This window comes from Poromitra crassiceps (assembly GCF_964638095.1).
Source record: "Poromitra crassiceps genome assembly, chromosome: 4".
NCBI lineage: Eukaryota > Metazoa > Chordata > Actinopteri > Beryciformes > Melamphaidae > Poromitra > Poromitra crassiceps.
Window position 1 is genome coordinate 9,856,280 of NC_139626.1, and position 27,824 is coordinate 9,884,103.

A 27,824-nucleotide genomic window follows, 5' to 3' on the forward strand; every position below is an offset into this window, starting at 1 on the left:
GGAAGTCCCCCTTCTGTGGCTGATGGACATGACTTCTGTTATACGGATGGAGAGACTTCCTGAGGACCAACTCACTTAAAAAAAAAAATCAGCTATGTGGGACCCGTTTCTAGCCTACCTTGATGAGGTTAGGGGAGCGACGGGTGACGCGCCTGGCTGGTTTCTCATGGACCCCTTGCACAATGTCTTTTATAAACACATAGGCGCCTTGGGCGGCTGGTGGCACCGCCTTGTGGTGTTGGATGTTATGACCCCCCCCCCCCCCCCCCCTTATTCCTGTGTCCGAGCCTGATGTGTGTCCTGTTCGTGTATTGTTCAGAAACATTTAAAATAAAATATTGGGGGGGGGGAAGTATTTCCATCCAAATGCCTGGTTAAGAACTGGGGGCGAGGCACTCTTCAAAAACCTCATCTAATGTAATGTACTTGATAGATGTGGTGGTTGAAGTGCACACAATGATGAAAACCAGGTTGACCTCCATTCAAGAGACCAAGGGAACTTTATGTCCATGACTAGCAAACTGGCAGCACATTGTCAATGTTGAGGAATTATGAGTGATCTATCCATCAACCAACAAATCAGATTTTCTTTCATTATTTATTTTGTTTCAAATCCAGGTCAACACAGCATACAACTTTTCAGGGTCCCCAGTTACCTCAAGACTCCAAGAGCATGCTTGCTCAGCAAACCTCCCCTGGATTAATTAAAAAAAGAAAAAAAAGCCATGACATCAGACAATCGCTCTCAATTCACACAGGCAAAAATTATATAAGTGGCCAAAACAAAACAATGCAACAATTTTCAAATGAATCTACAACTAAAAATATACACTCACTTCAATGGAATTAACTGTCAAGCTCTTACAAAAAAACACACATCTCATAATTAGCAAGATTTGCAGCCCATGACTCATCCTCTTAACTGAAAGGCCACTGAAAGCTAATTCTAATACTTTCAGTGACACGTTCAGTCCTCTTGCCATTCTGAGCATCCTTTGGGCAAGCCAAGTGTGGACATAGTTTATTAAAGTTGGTAAACGTTGAGGTATTCAATGCACAAAGTTGAAGCAAAACTATGGGGGCAGTTAAACATGAAAAGTAGTGATGGAACGAAGAACCATGTGAACTGAAATCAGTCATCTACAGCCAGTGGCAGACGTATTGAACAGTGGACTAAAAGTGATTATTTTAGTCAAAAACTACATAAGTTAATATTATTCAAAAGCTGTAGATTAGGGGAAAGTGCAGGTTGTCAGCTATTGATTTTTGCTTTTCTAGTAAACCATGTTTGAAAAATATCTGGGCAGTAGCCTACTCCACGTAATTTCAGATGAGCATGAAAAATGTAAATACATTGAAGTCATCCAAAGTAATTTTGGTCACATACCTCATACACAACTACTGTATTCTGTTTATTACTCATCAATATTACATTGACTGTTGACATCCTTTGAGATGCTCTGCTTAGCCCTTAATGCAGCATCTTAAACCTCTGCCCAGGCCACAGACTACATCCAGGCTATGGGCTATGGTACCAACCAAAAACCTTGGTTCCGGAACCACACTGCCTGCAAAGCAGGGGTGTGACAAACATACGGCCCAGGGGTCAGAACCGGCCCACAGGATGACTTTGCAAAGCTTAAAAATTGCACTGAGAAGTCCTTCAATCCAATGTGATGCACTTGTTAAGGCTAAGAGGTACCAGGTTTCAGGAGCAAGTTAAATATTAAGTCTAAATGGTAAACTATTTTCATTGCCCGTGACTATAGAGAATTGCACAGTTCAGTTGTAATGCAGTTAGACAGTAGATTTGATCATTTGTTTGATGTGGCAGAGATAACCTACACGGAAATGTGTCCTTAAAATGTAGTTGTAATTCTTTACACTAAAATAAACTGGAAAATCTGGAGGTTTTGTTGTTATGATTGCTTTTCTTTGTCTGGCCAAAATGAGTTGGACACCCCTGCAAAGGGTTGCCACATACCTGTAACTGTATATGGAAATTAGGAGTGGTTACTCCTTGTGCTGTATGCTAGAGTAACTCAAAGTATTGTCGTTAGCGGTGGGCAACCAAAATTGAACTTTCATTACTTAAATTACGTGGAAAAATAGCGGTCCCAATATTATTCTTACAAGATAAAAATGACAGATTTTAACATGGAAAAGAAAACCCGTTTTAACCCACTATCCATTGCCTGCTGCTGACTGTATATTAAGTGACCTATACACCTAGTGCTACTGAAGAGAAGAAGTGCTTTTCACATTGTCAGGTTCTGCACCCTTCTGTAGCATGACGGAATTGATTTGACGAAAATCCGATTTGTGAACTTAAATGACCCATTAATGATTCAATCCAGATTGGTTTTATGAGTCTGGACGCTCCAAGTCTGATTTGTGTCACTTGTCCCAAACCACATATGGAGGTAGTTCCAATCTGCATTCGACTGATGGGTCTTCAGTGTGGACGCGCTGATCACCCAAATCAGATTTGAGAGTGTGGAAAGCACCTTCAGAGCTAGTTGTTTACTGATGCTATGTCGTTATCCTAGCAACCCATGCAGATAGGCTCATTGCGTCTGGACACAGATCCGACTTGAACACTTGCCCAAATCACATTTGTGGCAGTGCGGACACTCTCCCAAATCAGATTTGGGAAACCAAGCAAGATAATGATGAGTGACTTTAGCAGCAAATCGGATATGCCTGTAGTGGGAACATGGCCTATGTGGAAGGGAAAAAGCATTCTGGATTGTGTGGTGGACATCACTCATGACGTCAATCTACACCTGCTGGAATAAGCTCCAGTTCCTTTCTCTAGTTAACAGGGAATACTGTAGTCCTCTGCAAAACTCAACAGAGGCAACGCTCACCTGCACTTATTTAAGCTCACCATGCCTCCTACTTTTTTTTAAACTCCATCTTCCTCCCACTTCCAGATGTGCAACACATTGGACTGATGAGACAAGTGTAACGTTAGGCCTCTTTCTGTCCCCACAGTGACCTGCGACCTCTAGCACTTTGAGCGCCGAAGCCTTTGAAGACCCAAGTGAAGGAAACCCATAGGGGCCCATCAGACGTGGACCATTTGTTCTGGTCGGGCCCCTCTGGACCGGCGCCAGCAAGAAAGTAAGAAAGAAGCACAGGCAGGAGGGGAGCGATGGAGAGAAAGTGGGGAGCACTTGATTGTACAGTAAGGGACTGTGGAAGTGACCGAGACCTATAAAAACCTAACCGAGCAAAGTCCAAACTGAAGTTTCAAAATTCCAAGCTATCGCTACAATTACAATCGGATAAAAAAAAAGAAGAAGAAAAGCTCAATTAAATAACATGATCATTCCTCAAATGTATTATTTACACAACAGATTTCCAGAATATATTGTGAGAAGAGGGGCACTGATGTGAAAGAGAACATCCAAACACGAGAGTCTTTGCTGTTGTCCTGAGTCACAGCGATATTTATTTGAGCCAAGAGGGGATTATTCGGGGGGCCATGGGTTGAAGGAAGGAGCCTTAGCCAAAGTGCTTGACCTAAAACGTACCCCGCCACTCGCCAGAGCCACTGTGAGAGGGATACAAAAACACAGTCATCAGTTTTACTTTATTTACTCATTGAATTTGGTGTAAACGAGTGCATCCCTTTGCGCCTCTTTTTCTACCCCACAGGAGTCTGTGAGATGGGAAGAACAGGGGCTAAGAGGTGGGCGGGGGGGGCGGGCCATCCCAATCTGGCAGCTGGTCCCGGGCGGCGTGGTGATGTCATTGGCGAGTTAAGATAGGGGGGCGGGGCTGGGCTGGAGAAGATTAGGGGGCACTGGGGGAGAGCGGGGGACTGGAGAAGCACGGGGACTTTAACTGCGCGGCAGGCTGCACATTTCACAGTGCTCCGTGCCGGGCTGGTTCATGAAGGTGCAGTGGAGGCAGGACCACATGGCCGAGGACGAGGCAGGGACAGAGGGACCGCCGCCGCCCATGGCTCCGTACTCCTGAGAGCTCGATGGCTGCCCACCCTCCGTACCTGAGAGGACAGGGAGAGGAGAATAACATGCATTAGTACACTGCATAAACCAAGTTGAAACTTTGAGTCAGAGCCGAGTGTGGCACTGTGCGCCCTCTCCTCGAGAAGCAGTTGACTTACCACACAGCTGCTCGACGGTGGCCCACTGCTCGGACTTCTTCCAAGTCTGTGCCAGGTCCTCGTTGGAGGTCTTCACTGCATCTAGTACGAGTCCGATGCTGTCCTGCACGAAGCAACGCAGATACTTCGATCAGAGGACATACTTCAACAACAACAAAAAAACACAACTTCAGCTAGAACCCATTTTGCAAGTCCGTTTCCACATTTGTTGGGATTTTCCGGGGTTGTTGAGGATGTTACTGGAGACGTGCAAATCTAGTCGACCGATCAATGTTTGATCTACGGGCCTATTAAGTAACTTACATCATCTAAGTGCTATGCTGTTTGAGGGTATAAAAGGGAAACAAAGTCAAGCACACACACAAAAAAAGACATCACTAAATGAGTTTTTGCCAATGACACATTTTTGATAGTCATGGCGGCCAAAGGCCAATTGTAAATGTAAGCAGCATGAACAAAGGGAGTGAGTGAAAACATCCCGACACCAGTAAGCACTTCCAGATTGGAGAAAAATGTGGCCATAATCAAAGCCTTTTGCTGCATGACGGATCCACAACCAAAGAAAGATGTGTGCTTGAGGTGACGTGTTGACTTACTCTCAGCGGCATGATTTCATTGGTGACCAGGAAGAGGAGCAGATGGAAGTCTGAGACGATATTCAGGAATACAGCGGAGGTGCACTGGGAGAGGTATGTGGCTAAACTGTGGAAATCCTATGGACATAAAAAAAAACATGGTCAAGACGTATATCTTCCTCTGACCCCCAAGGGTTTGGATTCTGAAAGTGACCCTGATTTTCTCTGGTGCTAAGCTGTGACTGATCATGACAGGTTAACAGCTTTTGGTTAGAAGGAAGTCAGAGAAGAGAAACAATGTAACAAGAGCCTTGTGCGCCATAAGTATGTGGGTTATTTGTGTAGTTAGCTGCTACAGCCAAGAAGCTGTAACAAATAAACATGACCACATACATGCTTACGAAAAACAAAATCACATTGCCGTGTCATTTTGTTGTTGTTGCTTATGAATATGCCTATTCATTGAGACAGGTAAACTCTGAGGTGAGAAGGTTTGGATAAACAGGAGTCTATCTGTGAACTTAGTTACTTGTGTCTCTCCCAGGACATCACGATTCTCTATGGGGAAACGTTGCGTGGAGGAGAAGGTGTACTGGGGGTCCTTTGGGAAAGTGGTAGTTATCTGTGGAAGAAGAAAATTAGTAATTTATTTAGAAGCCCATTATATTACCAAAGCCAACATATGAACTAACTACACTACAAGAACTCCACAAATGAATGCTGCCAAAACAAACTAGAAATAACCACCATGTGTGTCTAGGCTCATACAAGCACAAATACCTTGAAGCCCACAGTGCAGTGTTGTGGCCATTCAGCGTTATGGAACTTTAGGGGATACCTCAAGAACATGGCTAATCATTTTCAACATGGAAAATGGTCCTACTCTTACCCTAACCGTAAATCTAACCTTTATTTATTTAACCAGGTGAGTCACACTGAGATTTTCATTTACAAAGGAGCCCTGGCCAAGAAAGCAGCAAACAGAAGTTACAACAACACAACACAAAACCACAAAATACAATTACAAGGAATACCTTAAACCACCCACATCCCCCGAGCCACTGCCCCTAGCAACCCCTCGAACCCTGACTCTCCCTAGCTAGCTATGGCCCCTTCCCCCTAGCCCCACCCCTTGCCTCATCACATCCCACCACCCACATCCCCCTAGCCACCCGTCGAACCCCAACTCTCTACGACCGTCCCATCCCTAGCTACTGCCCATTTTCCTTAGCCCAGCTCCCTTACTGATCATCATCAAATTTGGAGAGATTCTGTCAAGGCGATCCCGATATATCGGTTAACGAGCATCGGACGTACGGATGGACAACCCGAAAAATTCCTCCGGCCAGGGCAAATGCAGGCGGAGGCATACAAATCATCTAGTGAACATGGACAAATACTTACATCTATGATAAGGTACTCCACAGGAAGAGGCCGAGCTAGAAATGTGACCTCATTTCCAAATTTGTCTTTATCCTGTTGAGTGGAAGGAGAAAATCATTAGTCACAACTTGTACGGAATTCCTGCCTGGCTGCACACAATCGCTCACAGCTCGCGCAGACCAGAGACACCATCGCTGCAGGCAGCAAGCACCGCACTGTTACACTGTTACACCACAATCTGTTAACAAGCACCGCACTGTTACACCACAATCTGTTAACAAGCACCGCACTGTTACACCACAATCTGTTAACAAGCACCGCACTGTTACACTGTTACACCACAATCTGTTAACAAGCACCGCACTGTTACACCACAATCTGTTAACAAGCACCGCACTGTTACACCACAATCTGTTAACAAGCACCGCACTGTTACACCACAATCTGTTAACAAGCACCGCACTGTTACACCACAATCTGTTAACAAGCACCGCACTGTTACACCACAATCTGTTAACAAGCACCGCACTGTTACACCACAATCTGTTAACAAGCACCGCACTGTTACACTGTTACACCACAATCTGTTAACAAGCACCGCACTGTTACACTGTTACACCACAATCTGTTAACAAGCACCGCACTGTTACACTGTTACACCACAATCTGTTAACAAGCACCGCACTGTTACACCACAATCTGTTAACAAGCACCGCACTGTTACACCACAATCTGTTAACAAGCACCGCACTGTTACACCACAATCTGTTAACAAGCACCGCACTGTTACACCACAATCTGTTAACAAGCACCGCACTGTTACACTGTTACACCACAATCTGTTAACAAGCACCGCACTGTTACACCACAATCTGTTAACAAGCACCGCACTGTTACACCACAATCTGTTAACAAGCACCGCACTGCGGCCGGTGTGACCGGTACAATCTGTTAACAAGGGCAAGGAAATTAAACTGCCTGCGCTTTCAGACACTTCGTGTCGCTTCCAGTGTGTTCACACGGCTAAGAAGAAACCATTTGCGTGGGGGTGGGTGGACAGATATATAAAACATACAGTATAGCAAAACACAATGCAAAACAGAAAATAAAAAACTTTATATGCCCTCCCCCATCTAAAAATAAAATACCTTGCTCCCCTAGTACTCAAAATAAAATCAAAATGCCCTCGCCCCTTTTTCACCCTACCCCACCTAAATATTGAACGGTCCCTTACTTAGTAGGGGATGGCATATGAATTTGATTCTGTATGAGGAGACTTCTCAAACAAACATCTGGATAGACTGACTGGCTGAATGGCTGTCCTCAACAACACGTCACTTTCATTCAGAAGGCATCATTATAGAGATGCAGTCTGATCATTTCTGGAATTCTCAGACAATGGATTTGGATCTTATGCTATCACTATACACGTGTAATATCATAGTGGCGGCTGCCTGTGTGTGTTTCTCCCTGTATGTGTGCAGCTATAAGCCTGTAGCTGTGTGGTGTATGGCTTATTACCGTGTAGAAGACGTCCGGTACGTACTGCTCGGGGCTGGACTCTTTAGCGTAGCCCAGCTCCGGGGCGTCTCTACAGGGCAGTAGGCACTCGTCCCTCACCAGAGCCATGCACTGGTTGGACACCTGGTAGCCCTCAAAGTGCACCTGTTGGTCTGGGCCACCTGCACACAGAGCACAGGAGCAGACAAATATATTAACCTGTAGAATTGTTAGAAGAGTTATACAGTTTCCCCTTATTGTTGGCTGAAGGATTATTTCCATTTTCAAATTGTATAAATGTGAATAAATACTAACTATTTAAGTAGTACAATCATCCTATACCTGCTTAAGGCCCTTGGGGGTTCCTGAGCTATCACCATCAACAGTAACTGTCCCAACAATAAATAAATAGTCATGCAAAGTCCTAAATACTCAGGGCATCCCAGTGGCTCGCCTGGTAGAACGCGTACCACAAAGGCTAGTCCTTCACGTGTTCGAATCCGACCCGTGGTCCTTTGCCGCATGTTATCCCCACCCTTCCTGTCTGCCTACTGTCCTGTCTAATAAACAACTCAAAAATAAACAACTAAAAAATAAATTGGAATAATACATCACAATTACGATTAAAGGACAATGGGGAGGCTACTACCAATTTAGGTTGTCTGTCAATAGATAATCCAAATATTTGTCTGCGCTATAAACATAATTTGAAAAACACACTACCGTAAATTCCGGACTATAAGCCGCGGCTTTTTCCCCGTTTTTTGGCCCTGCGGCTTATATAACGGTGCGGCTTATCTATGGATTTTTTCAGAAAGAAAAAAAAAATACAAATAAAATCTCTCTTTTTTAGCACTCTTTCTAACTATAAATCCACTTGTTTTAATTTCCTCTCTTGCCCTCTTTTCACCACACCGCGGACACTGTGTGCACTGTAAAAATAAACAAAGGTGGTGTTGTGTTATGTTGTTTTGTTGAAATGTTACGGTAATACGGTAAATGGGAGCTTCCTCAAACAGCCATCTCTTTCCCGACAATCCCCTCTGTGCGTGACCCCTTACATATGGTAATTACGGTAAGCAAACGGCCACTCGGCCAACAACTCCCTCCCCCGACTACCAGGAGAAAATCACAAACTTCGGCGAATTCACACAAAGGAAGATCAAGGAATATTCCATCGAACCGGAGCAGATCATAAATATGGATGAAGTGCCTTTGACGTTCGACCTGCCACTCACTCGGACTGTTAACAAGAAAGGTGAATCGTCGATCACATTGAGAACCACTGGGCACGAGAGAACGAATTTCACTTGTGTTCTGGCCTGCTCTGCATCTGGAGTAAAGCTGCCGCCAATGGTGATTTTTAAGCGGATTACGATGCCGAAAGAGAAAATTCCCAGTGGGATATGCCTCAGAGTCAACAAGAAAGGGTGGATGATGGAAAGTGTCATGAAGGAGTGGCTGGCTGAGTGCTACGTCAAGCGCCCTGGAGGATTCTTTCACCAAAAAAAAGCTTTGCTCGTTCTCGACAGCATGAGGGCTCATATAACAGATTCCGTGAAAGCAGCCATCAAGACCACAAACTCCATTCGGGTTCCGAAAGGCTGGACTGCTGCGTGATGATGACGCCGGCACAGCTGGGCGCCTTCAGAGGCTGTTCGATTCCGACACCGACAGTGACGAAGAGGAGTTCCTTGGTTTTGAGAGTGACAACGAAGGAGAGAGGAGAGTGGTTGACGAAGCCACCCTGAACCTGTTCGTTTCCGACACTGAAGTTGAGGACTTTGCTGGTTTCAGTACGGAGGAAGAAGAGGAAGACGAGGATTAGTGACTTGACTTTGACTCTGACTCTGTTTTTGACGCTGCACCTTCACCTAAAAGATGAAGACAAGGATTACGGTACCTGGTTTGATTGTTGACAGCACCTTTTGTTGAAATGTTAATAAATGGGAGCTTCCCCAAACAGCCATCTCTTTCCCGACATTCCTCTCTGTGCACGAACCCTTACATATGGTAATTAAACATCAAAACACCCGCGGCTTATAGTCCGGTGCGGCTTATATATGTAAAAAACAGTCAATTTTGCTGCTGCGGCTTATATACCGGTGCGCCTTATAGTCCGGAATTTACGGTACTTCTTTACACAAGGGAAAGTAACACAGAGAGGAGTTTGCCCAAGCTGGCATTAAATGTGTAGAATGAAGTCACCACTGAGTTCTCCTAACCTGACTCTGCCAGATGGGGCGGTATGGAGTTCACAAATTCAAATGTGAAACAACCTCCATCCATCTTGGCAGCGTCAGGTTAAAGCTCTCCTGATACTGTCAGAGGAGGTCTTTTAGGGAACAGGTCTACTGTCAGAGGAGGTCTTTTAGGGAACAGGTATACTGTCAGAGGAGGACTTTTAGGGAACAGGTATACTGTCAGAGGACTTTTAGGGAACAGGTATACTGTCAGAGGAGGTCTTTTAGGGAACAAGTCTACTGTCAGAGGAGGACTTTTAGGGAACAGGTATACTGTCAGAGGAGGACTTTTATGAAACAGGTATACTATACTATACTACTACTATATCAATAATAGGTAAAGTGAAATTCTGTAAAGACATTGGCTATTCCACATACTCACAGCTTTATGAAGCATGTGTTTGTCCCGTTTTTAGTTATGCAGCTGGAGTATGGGGTTGCAAGGATGCCAAAAAAGTAAATTCCATCCAGAATAGAGCCATAAGATGCTTCCTTGGGGTACATGCATTTGCCCCTATTCTTGCCATACAGGGTGATATGGGTTGGGAACCGGTGGAGATTAGACTAAAGGGAGAAATGATACGGCTATGGAACCGCTTCATTAATATGCCAGAGAGTAGGTTAACAAAGAAGGTCTTCAACTGGGACAAGGCTCATAGTCACCCCTGGATAAAGGAAATTTGTTCTATTCTTAGAGAGGCAGAACTGGCATATATTTTTCACAACATGCTTTGCTGTAATGTTAATATGTTGAAACAAAAGTTATCTCTTAATTACAGAGAGGGATGGGCAAATGACATATGGTCTAAACCTAAGCTTAGATCATATGTTCAGATGAAGCAGCGTTTTGGTCCTGAGCCCTACTGTATGTCACTTCCTTTCTAACCAGAAACCAGAGGTCTTTATGTGCTCAGCTGAGAATTGGTATTCTGCCTCTTGCCATTGAAGTAGGGCGGTTCACAGCTATACCAGAAGAGAACAGGATATGCAATGTCTGTGATCTAAAGGATGTTGAAAATGAGTTTCATTTCATGTTTTATTGTACTTTATATGATGATTTGAGGATTTCCTTATTTGACGAAATGCAAAAGCAAAGACCTGAGCTCTTCTGGGCAGATGATGGCCAGAAGTTGGAGTGGTTGTTTAAGACTGAGGTATTTAAGACTGCTAACTTTATCTCTAGGGCCTGAAATAAAAGGCAAGCACAGCTCTTTAAGTAGGTTCAGGTGGTGGTTTTCATGCTGTACAACTTTACTGTATGTATTTTGGGTGTTTTCTGTTGGTTTTATGTTTTGATCATTGTTTGTTTAAATGATGAACAGTAAAAGTGTCCTGTAAGCCCATGTGGGCTGGGCTTCATTCGAAGCATGACACTTAAATAAAGAAAATCAATCAATCAATCAAATATACTGTCAGAGGTCTTTTAGGGAACAAGTCTACTGTCAGAGGAGGACTTTTAGGGAACAGGTCTACTGTCAGAGGTATTTTAGGGAACAGGTCTACTGTCAGAGGAGGACTTTTAGGGAACAGGTCTACTGTCAGAGGAGGTCTTTTAGGGAACAGGTATACTGTCAGAGGAGGTCTTTTAGGGAACAAGTCTACTGTCAGAGGAGGACTTTTAGGGAACAGGTATACTGTCAGAGGAGGACTTTTAGGAAACAGGTATACTGTCAGAGGAGGTCTTTTAGGGAACAAGTCTACTGTCAGAGGAGGACTTTTAGGGAACAGGTATACTGTCAGAGGAGGACTTTTAGGAAACAGGTATACTGTCAGAGGTCTTTTAGGGAACAAGTCTACTGTCAGAGGAGGACTTTTAGGAAACAGGTCTACTGTCAGAGGTATTTTAGGGAACAGGTATACTGTCAGAGGAGGTCTTTTAGGGAACAGGTATACTGTCAGAGGAGGTCTTTTAGGGAACAGGTATAGTGTAAGAGGAGGTCTTGCAGCTTTGTAATGGAAGGAGTGTCAACACTTTGGCTTGAACACACAGAGCAAACAAAGAGCCTCAGAGAGCTTGAATGTTGTTTTGTATTAGGTTACTCCACTGGCCTCAAAACTAAGTCCAACGTGTACCTGGCTGCTCGACGGGATTGAGGAACAACAGACGCACCTCACATGCTTCTGAAGACACTAAATGGGATGTATATTTCTGCAGAGTGCAACTAGGTGGTCAATAAGCAGTAAAGTGAAGTTGTTGTGACAATGACTCGTTTTTGTTATTTTAATAATGGTTTGATCCAGAGTCAGATTGAAAACAAACATGATGTCATTAGCCCCCTTTCCACTGAGGACCAAAACTGGTGCTTGAACTTAGTTCCTGTGGCGCCTGGGTAGTGTGGAGGTAAAACACACAGCTACCACCGAGGAGAGCCGAGCTTGGTCAGATGTTCCTACAGGCACAACTGGCCGTGTCTGGTGAGGTGAGCGAAGGTTGGAGCAGCGTCAGATCAGCCGCTCCATCCGCTCACAACATGTGGAAGCATGTCCGAGTGCTTCCTAGATTGTTCTCTTCTTCTTTTGTTTTATTCTGTCACGTGATTCAGCTCATCCCTCCCTCTCTCTTTCTCTCTGAGTGTGCACTGTAGACAGGCTGCATGTGTGTCATAACACACAGAAAACCTGGAAACATCACCTTCCCACAGGGTTTTGGAGGTGTGGATGTGTTCATTTGTGCTTTCCAAACATAACCGCTGTGAAACTTATCAGAAAATACCTTCAATCCTCTGCCATCGCCAACTTTGTTTGCCAATTCTCCGCTCGCCTTTCTTTCTCCCTGGCTCATGCCTTGCTGCCTAATTGGAGCTGCGGAAAGGATGGGCAACTTGAAACAAGTGCAATTACTACAGCAACCTACAAATCCTGGGGCGGAGCTGTGTGAAGTGTGTGTTGAGCGGTATGGAGCGGAGCGGAGCGGCCGTGAGCGGCAGGGTGGGTGGAACGGACCGCTCCGTGAGCGAGGAATGGCAATTATCATGGTGAGCTCTGCTCGGCACTCAAGGCCAATTTCACCTCAGAGTAGCCAACCACTTACCTGTTGCCACCACGGTCACAAATTTGGAGCCAAAATTGCCGTCTCTGGAGAGTCTGCAGGGATTCGAATATCGATTCTGGAAGTAACCAGCTGTGATGCACTCCTCCGCACTTAGGTAGTATGAGTCCTAATAACAAAGGTAAGGAGAATCATTAGGATGCGAAAGGAGCAGGTCTCACTGCTGCTTTAGCCTGAAATACGTAAGTGCGTAGAGTTATATGGCTCCTCACCTTGTTTCTACTGTAGCGTACAGTGCCTATTCTTGTATCCTCAGAGACCAGGTCAGTGAAGATCCATCCCACCTACAGGCCCGAGGAGAGAAAATAGGGGAATTACAGCAGAATCCTACTAATCCACACATCACAATCATAGATTCTATGATTGTGATGTGTGATTGTGTTGATGGGTGACCCATAAACAGTACAGTGGCACCACATCCAGGATACAAAAAAAGGCCAATGCTGTCCATCCATACACAGCACAAGTTCTGCACTCAATCAAGAAAAGCACATGATATATAAGGGCTTGGTACGTTATGGCCTGGGAAACATATGGAACCTCTTTGAGCCATGGCACTATGAAGCTACAGGAATTCTGAGAATGCCACCATATTGATGACAGCCTCGTGCACTTGAGATAGCTGCTCGCCCTCTCTGACCATTGGTGCTATTGTAAGTCGCTTTGGATAAAAGCGTCTGCCAAATGACGTAATGGAAAGGAATGGGCAAGCTAGGCAGACCCAAAGATACATCTAGTAGTGTGCAGTACACCAGTACAAACATTATAATGGTAGTAGGGGTGGGCGATAGAGCCCTCAAATTATATCACAATATTTCAGGGTATTTCTGATAACTAAATTCTTGACGATATGACAAAATACTGAAAAATATGTTATAATACTCAACTGTGATACCTGTGCTATAATTAACAAAATGTTAAAGTACAGTAAAGCTGTGTTCACACCGAGATATTTATTTTTCTCCCCGTCGCTCGATTCAACCTTTTGGAATCGCTCTGTCGCTGTGTTTAAATCGCTCGTCAACAGGCACAAGAATTGACGGACATCTGGCTAACGTTAGACAGGAATCAGGATGAAAACGCAATGTCATGATGTTTGTCCACTACGAGCCGCCGTATTTGTTTACAAGCTGAGCCTATCAGCGTGCTCCTAACGCAAGCTTGTGGGTCTTTACCGGTAGTACAGACTTCACTTCATGTCAGCTGTCAGCCTGTCAATGCGGTTTGTTGCCACACTAATAATAATAAATCAGCGGTTTGTTCCAAGGCAGTGTGATCCTTGACTCACACGGCAGCCAATCAGCATTGGGCGGCAAGCGACTTTTGCCAGCGAAGTTTCGCTCGAGTTGGGATATTTCCTCTCGGGCGACGAGCGAATTTTCACCCTATTGCTCTGTCTCTGTCGCTCGGACGCCCGGCGACTTTTCTCCCTGGCGAATATACGCTCAATCGCTCGTTTGCATTGACTTTGTATGTAAACTCGATGCCAGCGAAAAACTTTAATAGGTCGGTGTGAACGCACCTTAAGTAACTGTTTTTGTACTATATCTCAAATGACATCACCCACCACTGCCGGCAAAAGTCCACCAAGTTCAAGATTCAAAATTGGTCATACTGCTGGAGGGAGAACTGAGTGTGGGAGCAAAGCTAGGAAACAGTGTCATTTAAAACAGCTGCACTTAGTGACAGCAGATCAGCTAAGTGTCGTCAGGTTTTATTCATGTGCCTTTTTGAAGCTATATAGAGCTACATTTTCAAATAAAGCAGACAGCATGAACAGCAGCCCAACCTTGCACAGGCCCAGTTTGGCAGCGATTTCGTCCACAGCTGCAGCCTTGGGATCCTCCAGCAATTCCAGGCTGTTCTGAGTGGCATTCTGAAACGTATGAGGGAAGAATGGTGAAACCAACTCATGCTATATAAGAATGGAATACGTCAGTGTTGAGACCTACAGCTCGGTCTGTGCAGGATGCTATAATGTCTTTAACAACCCCCACCCCTCTTGAGGACCACAATGGAAATAAGCACTAGGGATGCAGGCGACTAGTTAGTTAAACGTTTAAATGTCCACTACCCTTGCAAGTCTGCACCAAAATACTAGTCAGTTAAACTAATAATTAAATGCTCATAATAATAACGGCGGTAACTGTTGCGTCTTTACACAGCCACCAGCCACTACGGTAGCCCCCCTCCTCTAATGGCTGGATGTAAACAAACTAGCATGTGTTAGTGTAAGTGGACCATTGGTTGTAACGTTAGTAGTCAAAGGAGCGGAAGTGACATCTTGTAAAACCAGCGCAGTTTGTCAGTATTTTGATCCAGTAGTAGGCCTGATGCTAGCTAGCAGCACTGCTAACACGTTAGCCACACAAGATAACGCAGCTCATATGGCAATGAGTGACTGCGGAAGATGCTTCCACTCAACTTTTTTGAAGGCAAAGGCTTCCGAAAGTTAAATACTATATTGAGCCTGAATACACGGTGCTGAGGTGAGTGGTCATGTTTTCTGATGTGCAATGTTCATAATAAACAGTGGAAGCATCACACACGATTTGGATATTGACAAACATAATTTTAACAGTTTCAAATGGCTCTTAAATACACGCAATATTTTTTCTGACGTTTTAACCTTATAGATTAAATTGCGCTCAGTTTTGGCTGTTTTCTTACTTATAGACTAGTTAACTAGTCTACATAAATAAAAAACCTGCACCCCTCAGCTTTATTTTTAAACAGTAGGTCAAGATATTGGTCTGGCTGAATCTTACTCATGTACTTCCTTTTAAGATGATCAAATATATTCATTCAATCAATCAAAAACTTAAAAAGGTGAAACTAAACAATAATGACAGGAAAGGGTCAAATATATACCGGTAATAAAGAGTGGTGAGACCAATTTGAAAAGAAAAATACTGTGGAGTGTGGAGCTGCTGAACAAGGACCTTCAGTGATAGCATACTAATTGTACCAAGTAACTGATAAACACTCCTATTAGACTTATGGACATATGACTGACTATACTATTGGCAACAATGAAATTTTTTTTTTTTTTTAGATATGTCATAGTAGCAAAAAATCTCAACAAAAACATGAAATAACCACACTTTCTTCAAAACATTAGCTTGAACACTCAAAACTGCTGCTCTGAGTCTATTTTTGCATTCATCCACCTTTGAGTCTACTGCCCCCTGTATTTACCCACGGTTATTACAACTGGGCATTCTTGATGTCGTCGTTTCAGCGTCTGATCACATTGGATCAGTTTAATATTGTAGTGTTAATTTGCAAACCAATTGCAGATGATGCACATCTACACACATTTCTGTACATAGATTTCCCACAATTTGTTAAACTGTTCAAATGGAACAGGTAACAATGCATTGCCTTTATTAGGTGGCAGGTGCAGTCTAGTATAGACTGTCTATAGTAGTCTATACTCTGCACCAGTGCACCTAATAAAAGGCATTGAAGTGTTCGAGCTGCTCCAGAATCCTTCCTTCTTTATTGCTGCTGTCCCGCTCCTGTGACGCACCGGATTTGCCTACTAGATGACGCATGGTGCATCTCCCTCTCTACAGGTTACAATGCATAATGCCTGTCTGGACACATTCATCTACCTGTTCTTCCATCCCTGTACCTAACAAGACTAGGCAAGCCTAGTTAAGCCGGACCCGTGCTGCTGCTGCTGCTGCTGCTGCTCAACACTCACGCATGGGTGTCTCAACAACAGTCGTAAAAGCTGACCAGATACATCAATAAGGATGCCCTCCATACTGGCCGCTAACACTTTGAGACAACGTAGTCCTTCCAAATCCTCATTCTATTGTACTTCATGATGAATTATAAACTCTATCCACTGTATCATCAGACTAAGCAAATTCAATTAACACAGCACCTGATTCAACAGCATTGGGGGTAGGGTGAAAGGTTTATATGGAAAATGCCTATTCCAGTCTTACGGATTTATATAGTCACAACAAGCATGTCTCAAAGGCCTTTACATAGCATCATATACAAAGCTTTGTGAGATGACAAGGGGTCCAAAACACATCAGTATTTTAATACTTGACAGAACAGTTTATCCAATTTCTTAACTTTTCAAGCTCTGAAAAGTACTTTTTTTTCTTTCTCTCTATTTTTTTTTTACACCATACCTTTCTAGGCCTGTGTAGGAAGCCAGTAAATTGAATCCAGACAGCACTCACCTGTGGGGGCTCGTAGATGGCAGCCACCTCAGCTCTGATGCCCAGAGGGATGTCCGTGTGCTCGGTGTATCTGCCATACAAATAGCCCATCCTCTGGCTGCCCGTCTTCCTCCAGAAGTCCAGGAAGCGGTCAGCAATGGTGTGGTTCTCAAACATGATGTTGTCCACGTGTCTGTATTTCTGGGATAAAAAAAAAAAGATATCAAATCATGTGCTCTCTCCTTTGCTCGTATTTATCTTCTTAACCCATATCTCTTTCAGGATCGGTCTACGCTCACAGGGCTGTTGACAAAGCACTACTAGTCTTGACCCTTAAGGCTTTTGCACATCAAGTCCGTATTTTCCGTCCGAAATTGTCGCACATTCTAAAATATCATGTTGTGTCACTCATGTTTACACATTGACTCTGAAACTTTCACCCGTCATTATTGAACAGGTTCGAATCTCTGCATTTTTCGCATGGGTCAAAAGCCTTTTGACCCGTTTGTGTCTGTGTTTGAGGGTGCCAGAGGAGCTCCACCTCGCTGGGCCCTCTCCCCGGGGAGCGGTGCTGCAGCACCTGGCTTGCTGAGGTGAAGGTGAGTAGCCTATGGAGCCCCTGTCCAGTAGGATATGGAGCACCTGTCCAGTAGGATATGGAGCACTTGTCCAGTAGGATATGGAGCACCTGTCCAGTAGGATATGGAGCACCTGTCCAGTAGGATATGGAGCACCTGTCCAGTAGGATATGGAGCACCTGTCCAGTAGGATATGGAGCACCTGTCCAGTAGGATATGGAGCACCTGTCCATTAGGATACGGTTACCATTCCCCGACCTGCTGCCATCTGCCTTCTCCAGCCCACATCACCGTTGCTGCAGATCAGCAGCAGCCCTGCTGCCTGTCACCCTATGTTGTCATGTGGATACCTCAGGAGAGGACAAATATTTGTCTCGTATTGCCAATAGATAGACAGACATAATAATAAACTGCATGGGACTCGGTGTGCAAGGTTTCTGGGCCTAACCATTTTTCTCGGATGACGGGGGGGAAAAATCATGCGAAAAAATGGACTGTGTGCAAAGACCTTTACACTCCTCACTAGAGGTTTCTTTGAATTTTGGCGATCTACTCTACAGTAGACCCTTCTCACGGGGGCCATTTTGTGTTGAAAAGGCAGAATAAACACAGGCGTAAGAAAAACACTAATGAGGGTTTCCAACTTCCATGAGTGGAATTTGGAAACCCTCATTAGTGTTTTGCTTGCACCTGTGTTTATTCTGCCTTTTCGACACAAAATGGCCCCCGTGAAAAGCGTCTATTGCACTCATTGTTGTAAGCTTCTCCGCTGCAGGAACACGAGTATGGGCACATACTTGTCTGTTGAGGGTGATGGCACTGGGCTGGCACTTGGTGCAGATCCCCTCTGGCCAAGGAGGGTGGCCCTCACAGCCCGACCTGATCTTACAGGTGATGTTCTCCAGGGCTGCAAACTTCCCTCTGTGGAAGAGGAGATCCCAGAGGACGTTAGCATTTGCCAAGCAGGGCACGGGAGCTTCCACTGAGGAAATCAACAATTGCTGGTGCTTCTTACTTATCAGATCCACCGGTGAGCTTGCGAATGTAGGCGTGGAATGACATGTGCTTGACTGGCGGGTCTAGGTGATTCAGGTAGTCTTCGTCGAAAGGCTAGCGAGGAAGGCAAGTGAGAGAAAATGTGAGAAGACGCAGGTTAACACAGTGTTGATGCTAACACTGAGCTGCCAGGTTAACAGTGTCGATGCTAACACTGAGCTGCCAGGTTAACAGTGTTGGTGCTAACACTGAGCTGCAGGTTAACAGTGTTGGTGCTAACACTGAGCTGCAGGTTAACAGTGTTGATGCTAACACTGAGCTGCCAGGTTAACAGTGTTGGTGCTAACACTGAGATGCCAGGTTAACAGTGTTGATGCTAACACTGAGATGCCAGGTTAACAGTGTTGATGCTAACACTGAGCTGCAGGTTAACAGTGTTGATGCTAACACTGAGCTACCAGGTTAACAGTGTTGGTGCTAACACTGAGCTGCCAGGTTAACAGTGTTGATGCTAACACTGAGCTGCCAGGTTAACAGTGTTGATGCTAACACTGAGATGCCAGGTTAACAGTGTTGATGCTAACACTGAGCTGCCAGGTTAACAGTGTTGGTGCTAACACTGAGCTGCCAGGTTAACAGTGTTGATGCTAACACTGAGCTACCAGGTTAACAGTGTTGATGCTAACACTGAGCTACCAGGTTAACAGTGTTGATGCTAACACTGAGCTGCCAGGTTAACAGTGTTGATGCTAACACTGAGCTACCAGGTTAACAGTGTTGATGCTAACACTGAGCTGCCAGGTTAACAGTGTTGATGCTAACACTGAGCTGCAGGTTAACAGTGTTGATGCTAACACTGAGCTGCAGGTTAACAGTGTTGGTGCTAACACTGAGCTGCAGGTTAACAGTGTTGGTGCTAACACTGAGATGCCAGGTTAACAGTGTTGATGCTAACACTGAGCTACCAGGTTAACAGTGTTGGTGCTAACACTGAGCTGCAGGTTAACAGTGTTGATGCTAACACTGAGCTACCAGGTTAACAGTGTTGATGCTAACACTGAGCTGCAGGTTAACAGTGTTGATGCTAACACTAAGCTGCAGGTTAACAGTGTTGGTGCTAACACTGAGCTGCCAGGTTAACAGTGTTGATGCTAACACTGAGCTGCCAGGTTAACAGTGTTGGTGCTAACACTGAGATGCCAGGTTAACAGTGTTGGTGCTAACACTGAGATGCCAGGTTAACAGTGTTGGTGCTAACACTGAGCTGCCAGGTTAACAGTGTTGATGCTAACACTGAGCTGCCAGGTTAACAGTGTTGGTGCTAACACTGAGCTGCCAGGTTAACAGTGTTGATGCTAACACTGAGCTGCAGGTTAACAGTGTTGGTGCTAACACTGAGCTGCCAAGACACAAAAAACACTCAAATGTGCTTACCTCTAATGGTACACAGTGCACACACTTTCCAAGGGCGCCATGTCGACATCTGCAATAAGCAAAGGATCAGTAGGTACTGAGATCTCCAGCTCAGTTGTATCTTTGTGTTGGCTTTTGTCTGTTCAACCTACTCATGTAAAAGGTCTGTGGGGGGAAAATTCAAATCCAAAACCATCCCTTACAGCTGTGGATCTTTGTTCCTGTAGATTTTGCCATCCTGCTTGGCCAGGTACTGATCAATCTCGTCCTCCTGGATCTGAGGTGCTGAGTGAGAGCGGTGAATGAAAGAGGATGAAGAGGAGGATGACGAAGAGGAGGAGGTGGAGGGTAGTGATGAAGATGGGTGCGGGGTGGCCGTGTCCATGTCCATCCCGGAGGAGCCTGAGGATCCTGAGGGATACAGGTACAGCATGTCTCCATGCCTAGAGAGGGCGATGAGACGGAGGGAGAGAAAAAACATAATTAATGAAGACAAAACTAAGACAAGTGGCAAAGAAAATACAATGAATGATTATACTAACATGCAGCCAAATAATCCATAAACTGGGCTCTCATTCGAAATAAAACAAGCGCAAACCATTTAGACCACGGTGCTATTTGCTGTTTACTGATAGGCCTAATGAACTCTGTGTAGGTAACAGAACTTAACATACCGTACCTACATTGTTTTATATTTTACATTGCAATGTAGAGTATGTTACAACAAGGTTTTGAAAGATGCATTTCTTTTATCCAATACATATAGTGAAAACTACCCATAATCCAAAAGCAGTAAAGGTCTGAGTTTTTTAGTTTTTATTTGTGTATTGTGTATTGTGTATTGTGTGTGTATATTTGTATGCTTGAATGTATATATATACACACAAGCACTTTTCTCTCTTGCCCTGTCCCTGCCAGGACTGGTCTCTCTTATCTTTTTTTTTTAAACCTTGCTTATCTTTTTATTGCCTCTTTTTTAGTCTTTTACCATGCTTTTATCTGTACTTTGTTATTTGTATGTACAACTAGAAGCTGCTGTACAACAGAGTTTCCTTCAGGATTAATAAAGTATCTATCTATCCATCTATCCATCCATCCATCCATCCATCTACCTATCTATCTATCTATCTATCAGTACATATTGTACAGTGTGAAGAGAAAGAGGACTGAGGTCCCATCAGAGATGAAGTGGACCAGAAAGAGATCCCAGTCCTCTTTCAAATGAACTTGACAATGTGAATACAAGTCCCTTTTCTGTTGGACCACTTTAAGAGGACCGAGTTCGGTTAGTTTAAAAAGGACTATGTGAAAACACCCTAAAAAGGCTCTAAATCTAACTTAAGGATTGGGAGTGATAAGTTGTCAACTTGAGGTTATTTTACTTTTCTAAAAATGATCATTATTAATATTAACATTGCTACCACTCACTTGATCTTTAGCACGTTGAGGCTCTTGTTCTGGGACAGGATCTCTCCAGTTTTGTTGCGGTTCAGGTAAATGGAGAAGCCATTGGAATTGCATCCAAACTCTTTGGCCACCTGAGACAGAGAGAGAGAGGAGAGTGCCGTGTGCTGGTTAGCAGGGAAGACAAGGAGCTCCAACAACATTGCATAATTTTGCCTACAATCAAGATCTACAATCTATGTGCTATCAAATGCATTTGATGTTGAAAATCTAAATAAATTATGTTTTCAAAATTTAAATCAAGCCAAGTGGATTATCCTTCCTTGGAATCTACTCTGTGGAACAAAATGTAGCAATGAAAAATATGCTTGAGTAAATGGGTGTCCGATCTTCAAACGCCAATTAACCTATCAGAGCAGCTTATCAACGAGCAGCTCGGCATTGGAGAAAGTGGGCTTGCCTTGTGGGAGCAGCTCATAAGGTCATTGCAGAGCAAGCCAGTCTCACAGCTATTAAGAGCACTCTGAGTCAGCGAGCCAAGAGAGTATCCAATGGCAGTTTCATCATCACATCTCATATCAGACAGACAGGGACTCAACCTGATGCTAATACTTCATCATCTGAGGTATAATTAAATCAACAACACTTAGTGAAACTTTGAGGTGCAATGTATACATCAGCGGATGATTACCCTTGCAGTAAAACTGAATTTATGATATGAAGCTGAATATATTCTCAGTAGTACTAGTCATGATAGTGACATAGATGCCATGACATCTGATGACATGTAGACATCATATGCCATCTACCAATGGCTTACAACTATGTAGGATTTAGACCTAAACAGCAATACCAATGTACGAGCCATTCATGAACGTGGCGTTGTGAAACATGTCGTTTTCCCAACTTAAGGGCAATGCTGTCCGATCTTCTGAGCAAAGACAGTCTGACGTCGCAAACACACTGGAAACGGAAGTGCCGCAAAACATCTGGAAGCGCAGGCAGGCAGATCCATTCCTGCGCCCTTGTTAACAGATTAGACCGGCCAGGCAGGAAGTCAGTACAAGTTGTGAGTGGCGGGGGGGCGGGGGGGCAAAACAGAGCGATTCTGGTGTGAACAGTCAGGCTCCTGCTCGAGCTGAATTTACACTAGAGCCCGACAGATATATCGGTTCGCCGATATTATCGGCCGATATTGGCCGATTACCGATATATCGTATCGGCCGATATGGTGCGCCGATATAGCCGATTTTTTGTTTTTGTTTTTTGTTATAGACAGCATGTTGTGTATATTTGCTATTTTTTCTTAACTATTTGCTCTATTGTGTTTTTGTATTTCTAGTTATTTATAATTATTAAATTCCCAGTTAAGTTTACTGTTTCATTGCATTGGGTTTATTAATAAGCTGTAAAATATCCTGCCTACATTACATATTTCAATACATGTCAACTCATATCTTTGTCAAGTGTTTGATATTTGAGGGTTGCTGATGTGGTGCCTCCTCTGGTCATTAAGGGCGCCCGTTCGGAGGGAGGGGAACTCGTTGGAATAGCGTGATCCTCCCACGTGCTACTGTATGTCCTACCGGTGAAGCTTCCCCTGTCAGGTGAAAAGAAGCGGCTGGCTAACTGCCCATGTGGAAGCATGGAGCCAGTTTTCGGCTCTCCCCAGATCGGCAGAGGGTGGAGCAGCAACCAGGATAAATAAATTAAAAATTAACACTAATGGGGGATAAAAATTTGATAAACAAAATTAAAAAAAGAATATCGGCCGATATTATCGGTATCGGAATTTTTTTGCTCCCTGATATCGGTATCGGCCTCAAAAATCCAGTTATCGGTCGGGCTCTAATTTACACGCGCCGCTCTGCTTTCGGATCCAGTGTATGTTTGCGCTGTGAGGCTTGAAGCTCTATAAGCATAAAACACTTATTTTACTCAAGCCACACAACAACAGGACCCAGTTTAAGATGCTATCACTGGATGCTGGGCGAAACTACTGTACTACTGTATACTGTCAAACTTTATGAGATAAAAACATTATTGTCACTTGACTCACTTCCATTCATTCCTTGTCTCAGTTAAAGGATGGGTTTACCGATGGGGAATATGAATATATATTAATTCTTAAAAAATCTTAAATTTCGAATCCGTTGAAATTTTTGAAATTGCTTGTTCACAGCCAGAGAAAAAAAAAAATGAAAAAAAAATGAAAAAAAAAAAAAAAAAATGGGCCAGGTGACGCGTTTCGACGCGAAACGCGTCACCTGGCCCAATTTTCTTTTTTTTCATTTTTTTTTTCCTCTGGCTGTGAACAAGCAATTTCAAAAATTTCAACGGATTCGAAATTTAAGATTTTTTAAGAATTAATATATATTCATATTCCCCATCGGTAAACCCATCCTTTAAGAGATAAATAGCCTGTGGGGCTCACAGACCTTCTCTGCTCAGCTTTGGCTTACACTCACTGTTCTCTATTCCCCTGGTGGCACAATAGGGGGATGAAAATACTTGTTTTTTTTCTCCTTTTTTAAATTTTTAATGAGGTGCTCCTGCAACACTCCACTGCGATGAGTCTCAAGAATCATTCTTCTATTTTGGGATTTCAAGATTAAATGATGGTAATTCAAATCCTATTTATCTCATTTATTTTTGGGTTATGGGGTTATGATGTTAACGCTTTCCCCGCCAGTGTTTAAAAAAAAGTTGCCAGTCACCGGCAGCATCATTGATCATTTTCACTAATCTTTCAAGACCGACAGAATATCTTGTTCTATGAATATGTAAACACTGAATATCTAAATAAAGAATATAGCTTCTACTTTCATTATATATATTTCTAGCTTCAGCCGTTCTTTAGTGAAACACTTGTAGGTCGCGTTCATAAAAAATGTCCGGCCGTACAAAAAATGTTGAGAAAAATGCACGATAGTCCTGTTCAAGGATCCTGAACCGAATCAAATTTCTCTGAGGGCGGATACTGGCCGGTGGTACACCGAACTATGCAGCCCATAGGCATTGGTTTCCCTTTCCAGCCAAACATGTTGGTGGTCACAGCTTTCATGCTAACACCAGTGCGTGAGGGAGATTCAGTCCGCTCTCGGGAGAGGCGAGGCGGGGGGGCACGCTCTCGTCTTGCCGGGCAGGCGACTGGTTCTCTGTGTCTGGAGGTCTGGGGCTCATCTACCAGCTGAAATTTACACGTGAGAGAGCTGACAAACTGGATTACTAAGATACCCGAGAGTAGGGCTGTCAAAGAATATTCTATATTCGAATATATATTCAAATATCAAAATGAAAAGAACATAATTTCTCTTTTTCTTTTTTACATTTAACCAGGTAAAACACCTGGCCAAGAGAGCAACATAAAAAACATACATCGTTTGCCTGGTTATTTAAAAAGATTACAAAAGTGTAGGCTACTACTGTACTAGTACTGACTGAATAAATATGGATTTTTTATTTTATTTTATGTTGAAATCAATACATACCGAGTAGTTATATAATCTCTCTGTCTCTGGTCGTATTGGTTTGCCATTGTATGGACACGCACGCATGCATTTTTGTTCTTATTTTGTTGGTATTCAAATATATTTGAACGAATATGTTTTGTTTAGAAGGAATATTCAAATGTAATTTGGGGCAATTTTGACAGCCCTACCTGAGAGAACTAACTTCTACATTTGCCAGCGACTGGTGAGAAAATCCTTCTGGTTTGAGTGACAGGCTGCCCTGCTGTCATCAAGTCCGTGTTCTCAGCGCCGTCAGGTGGGTTAAAGCTGCCGGGAACCAGTGCTTTGACCACAAGGCTTGGAGCTTTGCTGATGGGAGACTGTGGCTTTCCTCTGCCTCCTGGTTTTTCGCGGACCCTCCATGTCGTATGTTTTTAACCCTGGGAGTGCTGTACTACTTAACAAGGTGTGTAAGAGTGCCACCTATCATATAACAGCGAAAACACAGATTGCCAAGGAATCACATGATTGGCGGGGGAAGCGTTGTCTCATAAATGCGGTTATATCACGTGAATGGCAGGGAAAGAGTTAAGACAGAACAAAACTAATAGGCTTACTCTTTCACACTCACCCAATTTTAACACCAAAAAATACATTTATAGTGTTTACTATATTTCCTGTTTCTCCTTCTTCTTTTCCTTCCATACGCTCATATGTGGGGTAGAAGCGGGGGCTTAATACCACTACCTAGCAAGCAGCTGTAATAAGGCTACACAACTGTGCAAACTAGCAGTGCATCTGCCACACTATGAAAACAGAGTGGATTCCTCCCGTTAGCCAGCTGGGCATAGGGGAGCACTGCAGCGCTGCACAGCCCTGGCCCTCCCTGCAGAGCTTCATACATAAATTAACAGTGAGCAGACACAGTCCAGGGAAACGGTTGCGTACTTTGTGACAACACCGCTATAGAGATATAGCACCTTAAAGCTGTGTTGAAAAAAACACGATTGCAGAGGTGGGCTTAAGAATAGTGGGAATGAGCAGGGCATAATGACATTGGTGGTCTCAATGTGAAGTCTAAGAAAAGGACTGGAGTGTTGTATTAGGCCTATGGGGTGTTGATCCTATGTATGACCCACTTTGACCAAATTGTAGCATTTTCAACAGTACCTTCTTCAGAAAAGCAGCAGCAGTCTCCCTCTTGGTAGAAGGAATTTTCTTCATCCCATCTGGGGACTGTACCCTGATCATCTTAATCAGAAACAAAAGAGCCCAAATTAAACCCCACACATACTGCATTCATTCAGTGGTCTGTAACATTATGGCAATTCAAATACTTTGAGTTTCAGGAGTCCAGTGTTAATGGTCTAAAAACGAATTGCAAAGCAAAGATAGGATCAACACAAAACTGCATGAGAGCGATGTCCCAACAACGTTACCTTTCATTCAAACAACTCCTGCTCTGACAGATGTGTCAATGTCAGGACAGTATGACAACGATGACAGTGCAAAACAGTCATGTTAGCTCATGAGCTTCTAACGTCACCTTTCATCCAAGTGGCTTCACATAGTTGAAGATGTTACGACGAATTAATGGTTGGATAGCTAACGTTTTCACGGCGTTAGGTCTCATTCAATAATGTCAACAAAAACGTCACTTTTTGTCGACACACAAGAAATATGCACGCCTCTTTGAAAATCACATAACACCAATTTAACCCGGCTAGCTATTGAGCTAACATGCTAAACAATATGTCAGAGTTTTATTCAGAATTTCCAGTTGTTGATCTAGCTTCACCGTTAGCCAACTATGCTTCTTTTATGTTGGACGTGGTAACCAACGGTAGCAAAGACTACAGTGAGCTGGTTAGCTTACGAACTAGGCCCCAGTAGTCATTCTCCGGCTAGTGATAAGTAGCTAACGTTAGCTAGCAAGCTAATTCTGCTGCCTCATCACTCCGGACTTCGGCTAATATGCTAGCTCACGTTAGCTGAGCCCGACTCCTCACTAACAACAATACAACCTCCTGTCATACTTACAATATTATCCGCCATATTGCTCGGGTGAGTGTTCCCAATAGGTATCGCTGTGTTGCTAAGCCGACAATTTTTATTACGGTAATTGCAAATTTAACGTAACGTTACTATCTGTCAACGAAACTCCATCCCACCACAACTCAAGCAAACACCGGTGTTACAGACATTAGCGGCCGTCAGTTTCCCACTGTGGTCCCACCCCCCAATACCACGGCCGAAACAATCTTTGTCGTCGGTAAAAGCGTGTGTTCCACTGTCTTAACTGAGTCTTGTACAAAATACAAAATAAATGTATGTTGGACAGGAGGACCAGGGAAAATCATACAATAGCTGACTTCAATGCACCCGACATTACTGTCTAGGCTAGCTTTTTCCTTTAATGTAAAACACATGACATAATATTGAATAATTGAATAAACTGATAAATGACTATTTGTATTTTTATTGCCCCTTCATAATAATAAATAATAAATCAATAAATAATGCGAATAATAGTTAGGCTATATAAAATGTGCTATATAACATTTCGTTATTGTTTATGGTAATTGTTGGTGACAGTTCTAATTTTCTGTAACCAGATTACTGTAATCCTTTGATATTATTTGTTTGAGGAATTGATGGGAAAAAAAATCCAGCACAGGGTTTGTTTTATTTTTTATGCTTTATTTGGTTTGTTTTACCTCATCAAGACAAAGCTCCATTTCACATGTTAAGATTTTGGCATGTGCTGAAACATCCACTTGACTCATCCCTCTCGATCAGCCTTCTACAGTGCACGCACAGGAATCAGAATTTGAACATCACTCAAAATCCACCAACTCTAGTAGGCTATATCATCATCAGCTGCTCATCATCAGAGCAAAGATACCAACTCA

At 43.6% G+C, this 27,824-nt stretch overlaps 1 protein-coding gene across 1 annotated transcript; it reads right to left on the reverse strand.

Annotated features, from left to right (window-relative positions):
• Positions 1-623: 623 nt before the first annotated feature.
• Positions 624-27,084, reverse strand: nploc4 (NPL4 homolog, ubiquitin recognition factor). The gene is made up of 17 exons (XM_083634885.1): positions 26,953-27,084; positions 26,083-26,163; positions 21,485-21,594; positions 20,260-20,499; positions 20,078-20,126; positions 18,663-18,757; positions 18,445-18,568; positions 17,091-17,270; positions 14,675-14,761; positions 13,098-13,169; positions 12,868-12,994; positions 7,615-7,775; positions 6,115-6,186; positions 5,240-5,332; positions 4,732-4,848; positions 4,136-4,238; positions 624-4,015 (listed from the first exon to the last, which is right to left on the reverse strand). The coding sequence occupies exons 1-17, from the start codon at positions 26,965-26,967 to the stop codon at positions 3,849-3,851; spliced, it is 1,893 nt and encodes a 630-aa protein (XP_083491011.1). The 5' UTR covers positions 26,968-27,084; the 3' UTR covers positions 624-3,848.
• Positions 27,085-27,824: the final 740 nt, after the last annotated feature.

What these genes read in the sequence shown, in the direction of transcription:
- nploc4 (XM_083634885.1), bottom strand. An exon ending in TGCACTGTGTACCATTAGAG is followed by an intron (nt 18,758 to 20,077) that starts GTAAGCACATTT and finishes CTTCCTCGCTAG; the next exon opens with CCTTTCGACGAAGACTACCT. An exon ending in CTCACCGGTGGATCTGATAA is followed by an intron (nt 18,569 to 18,662) that starts GTAAGAAGCACC and finishes CCTCTTCCACAG; the next exon opens with AGGGAAGTTTGCAGCCCTGG.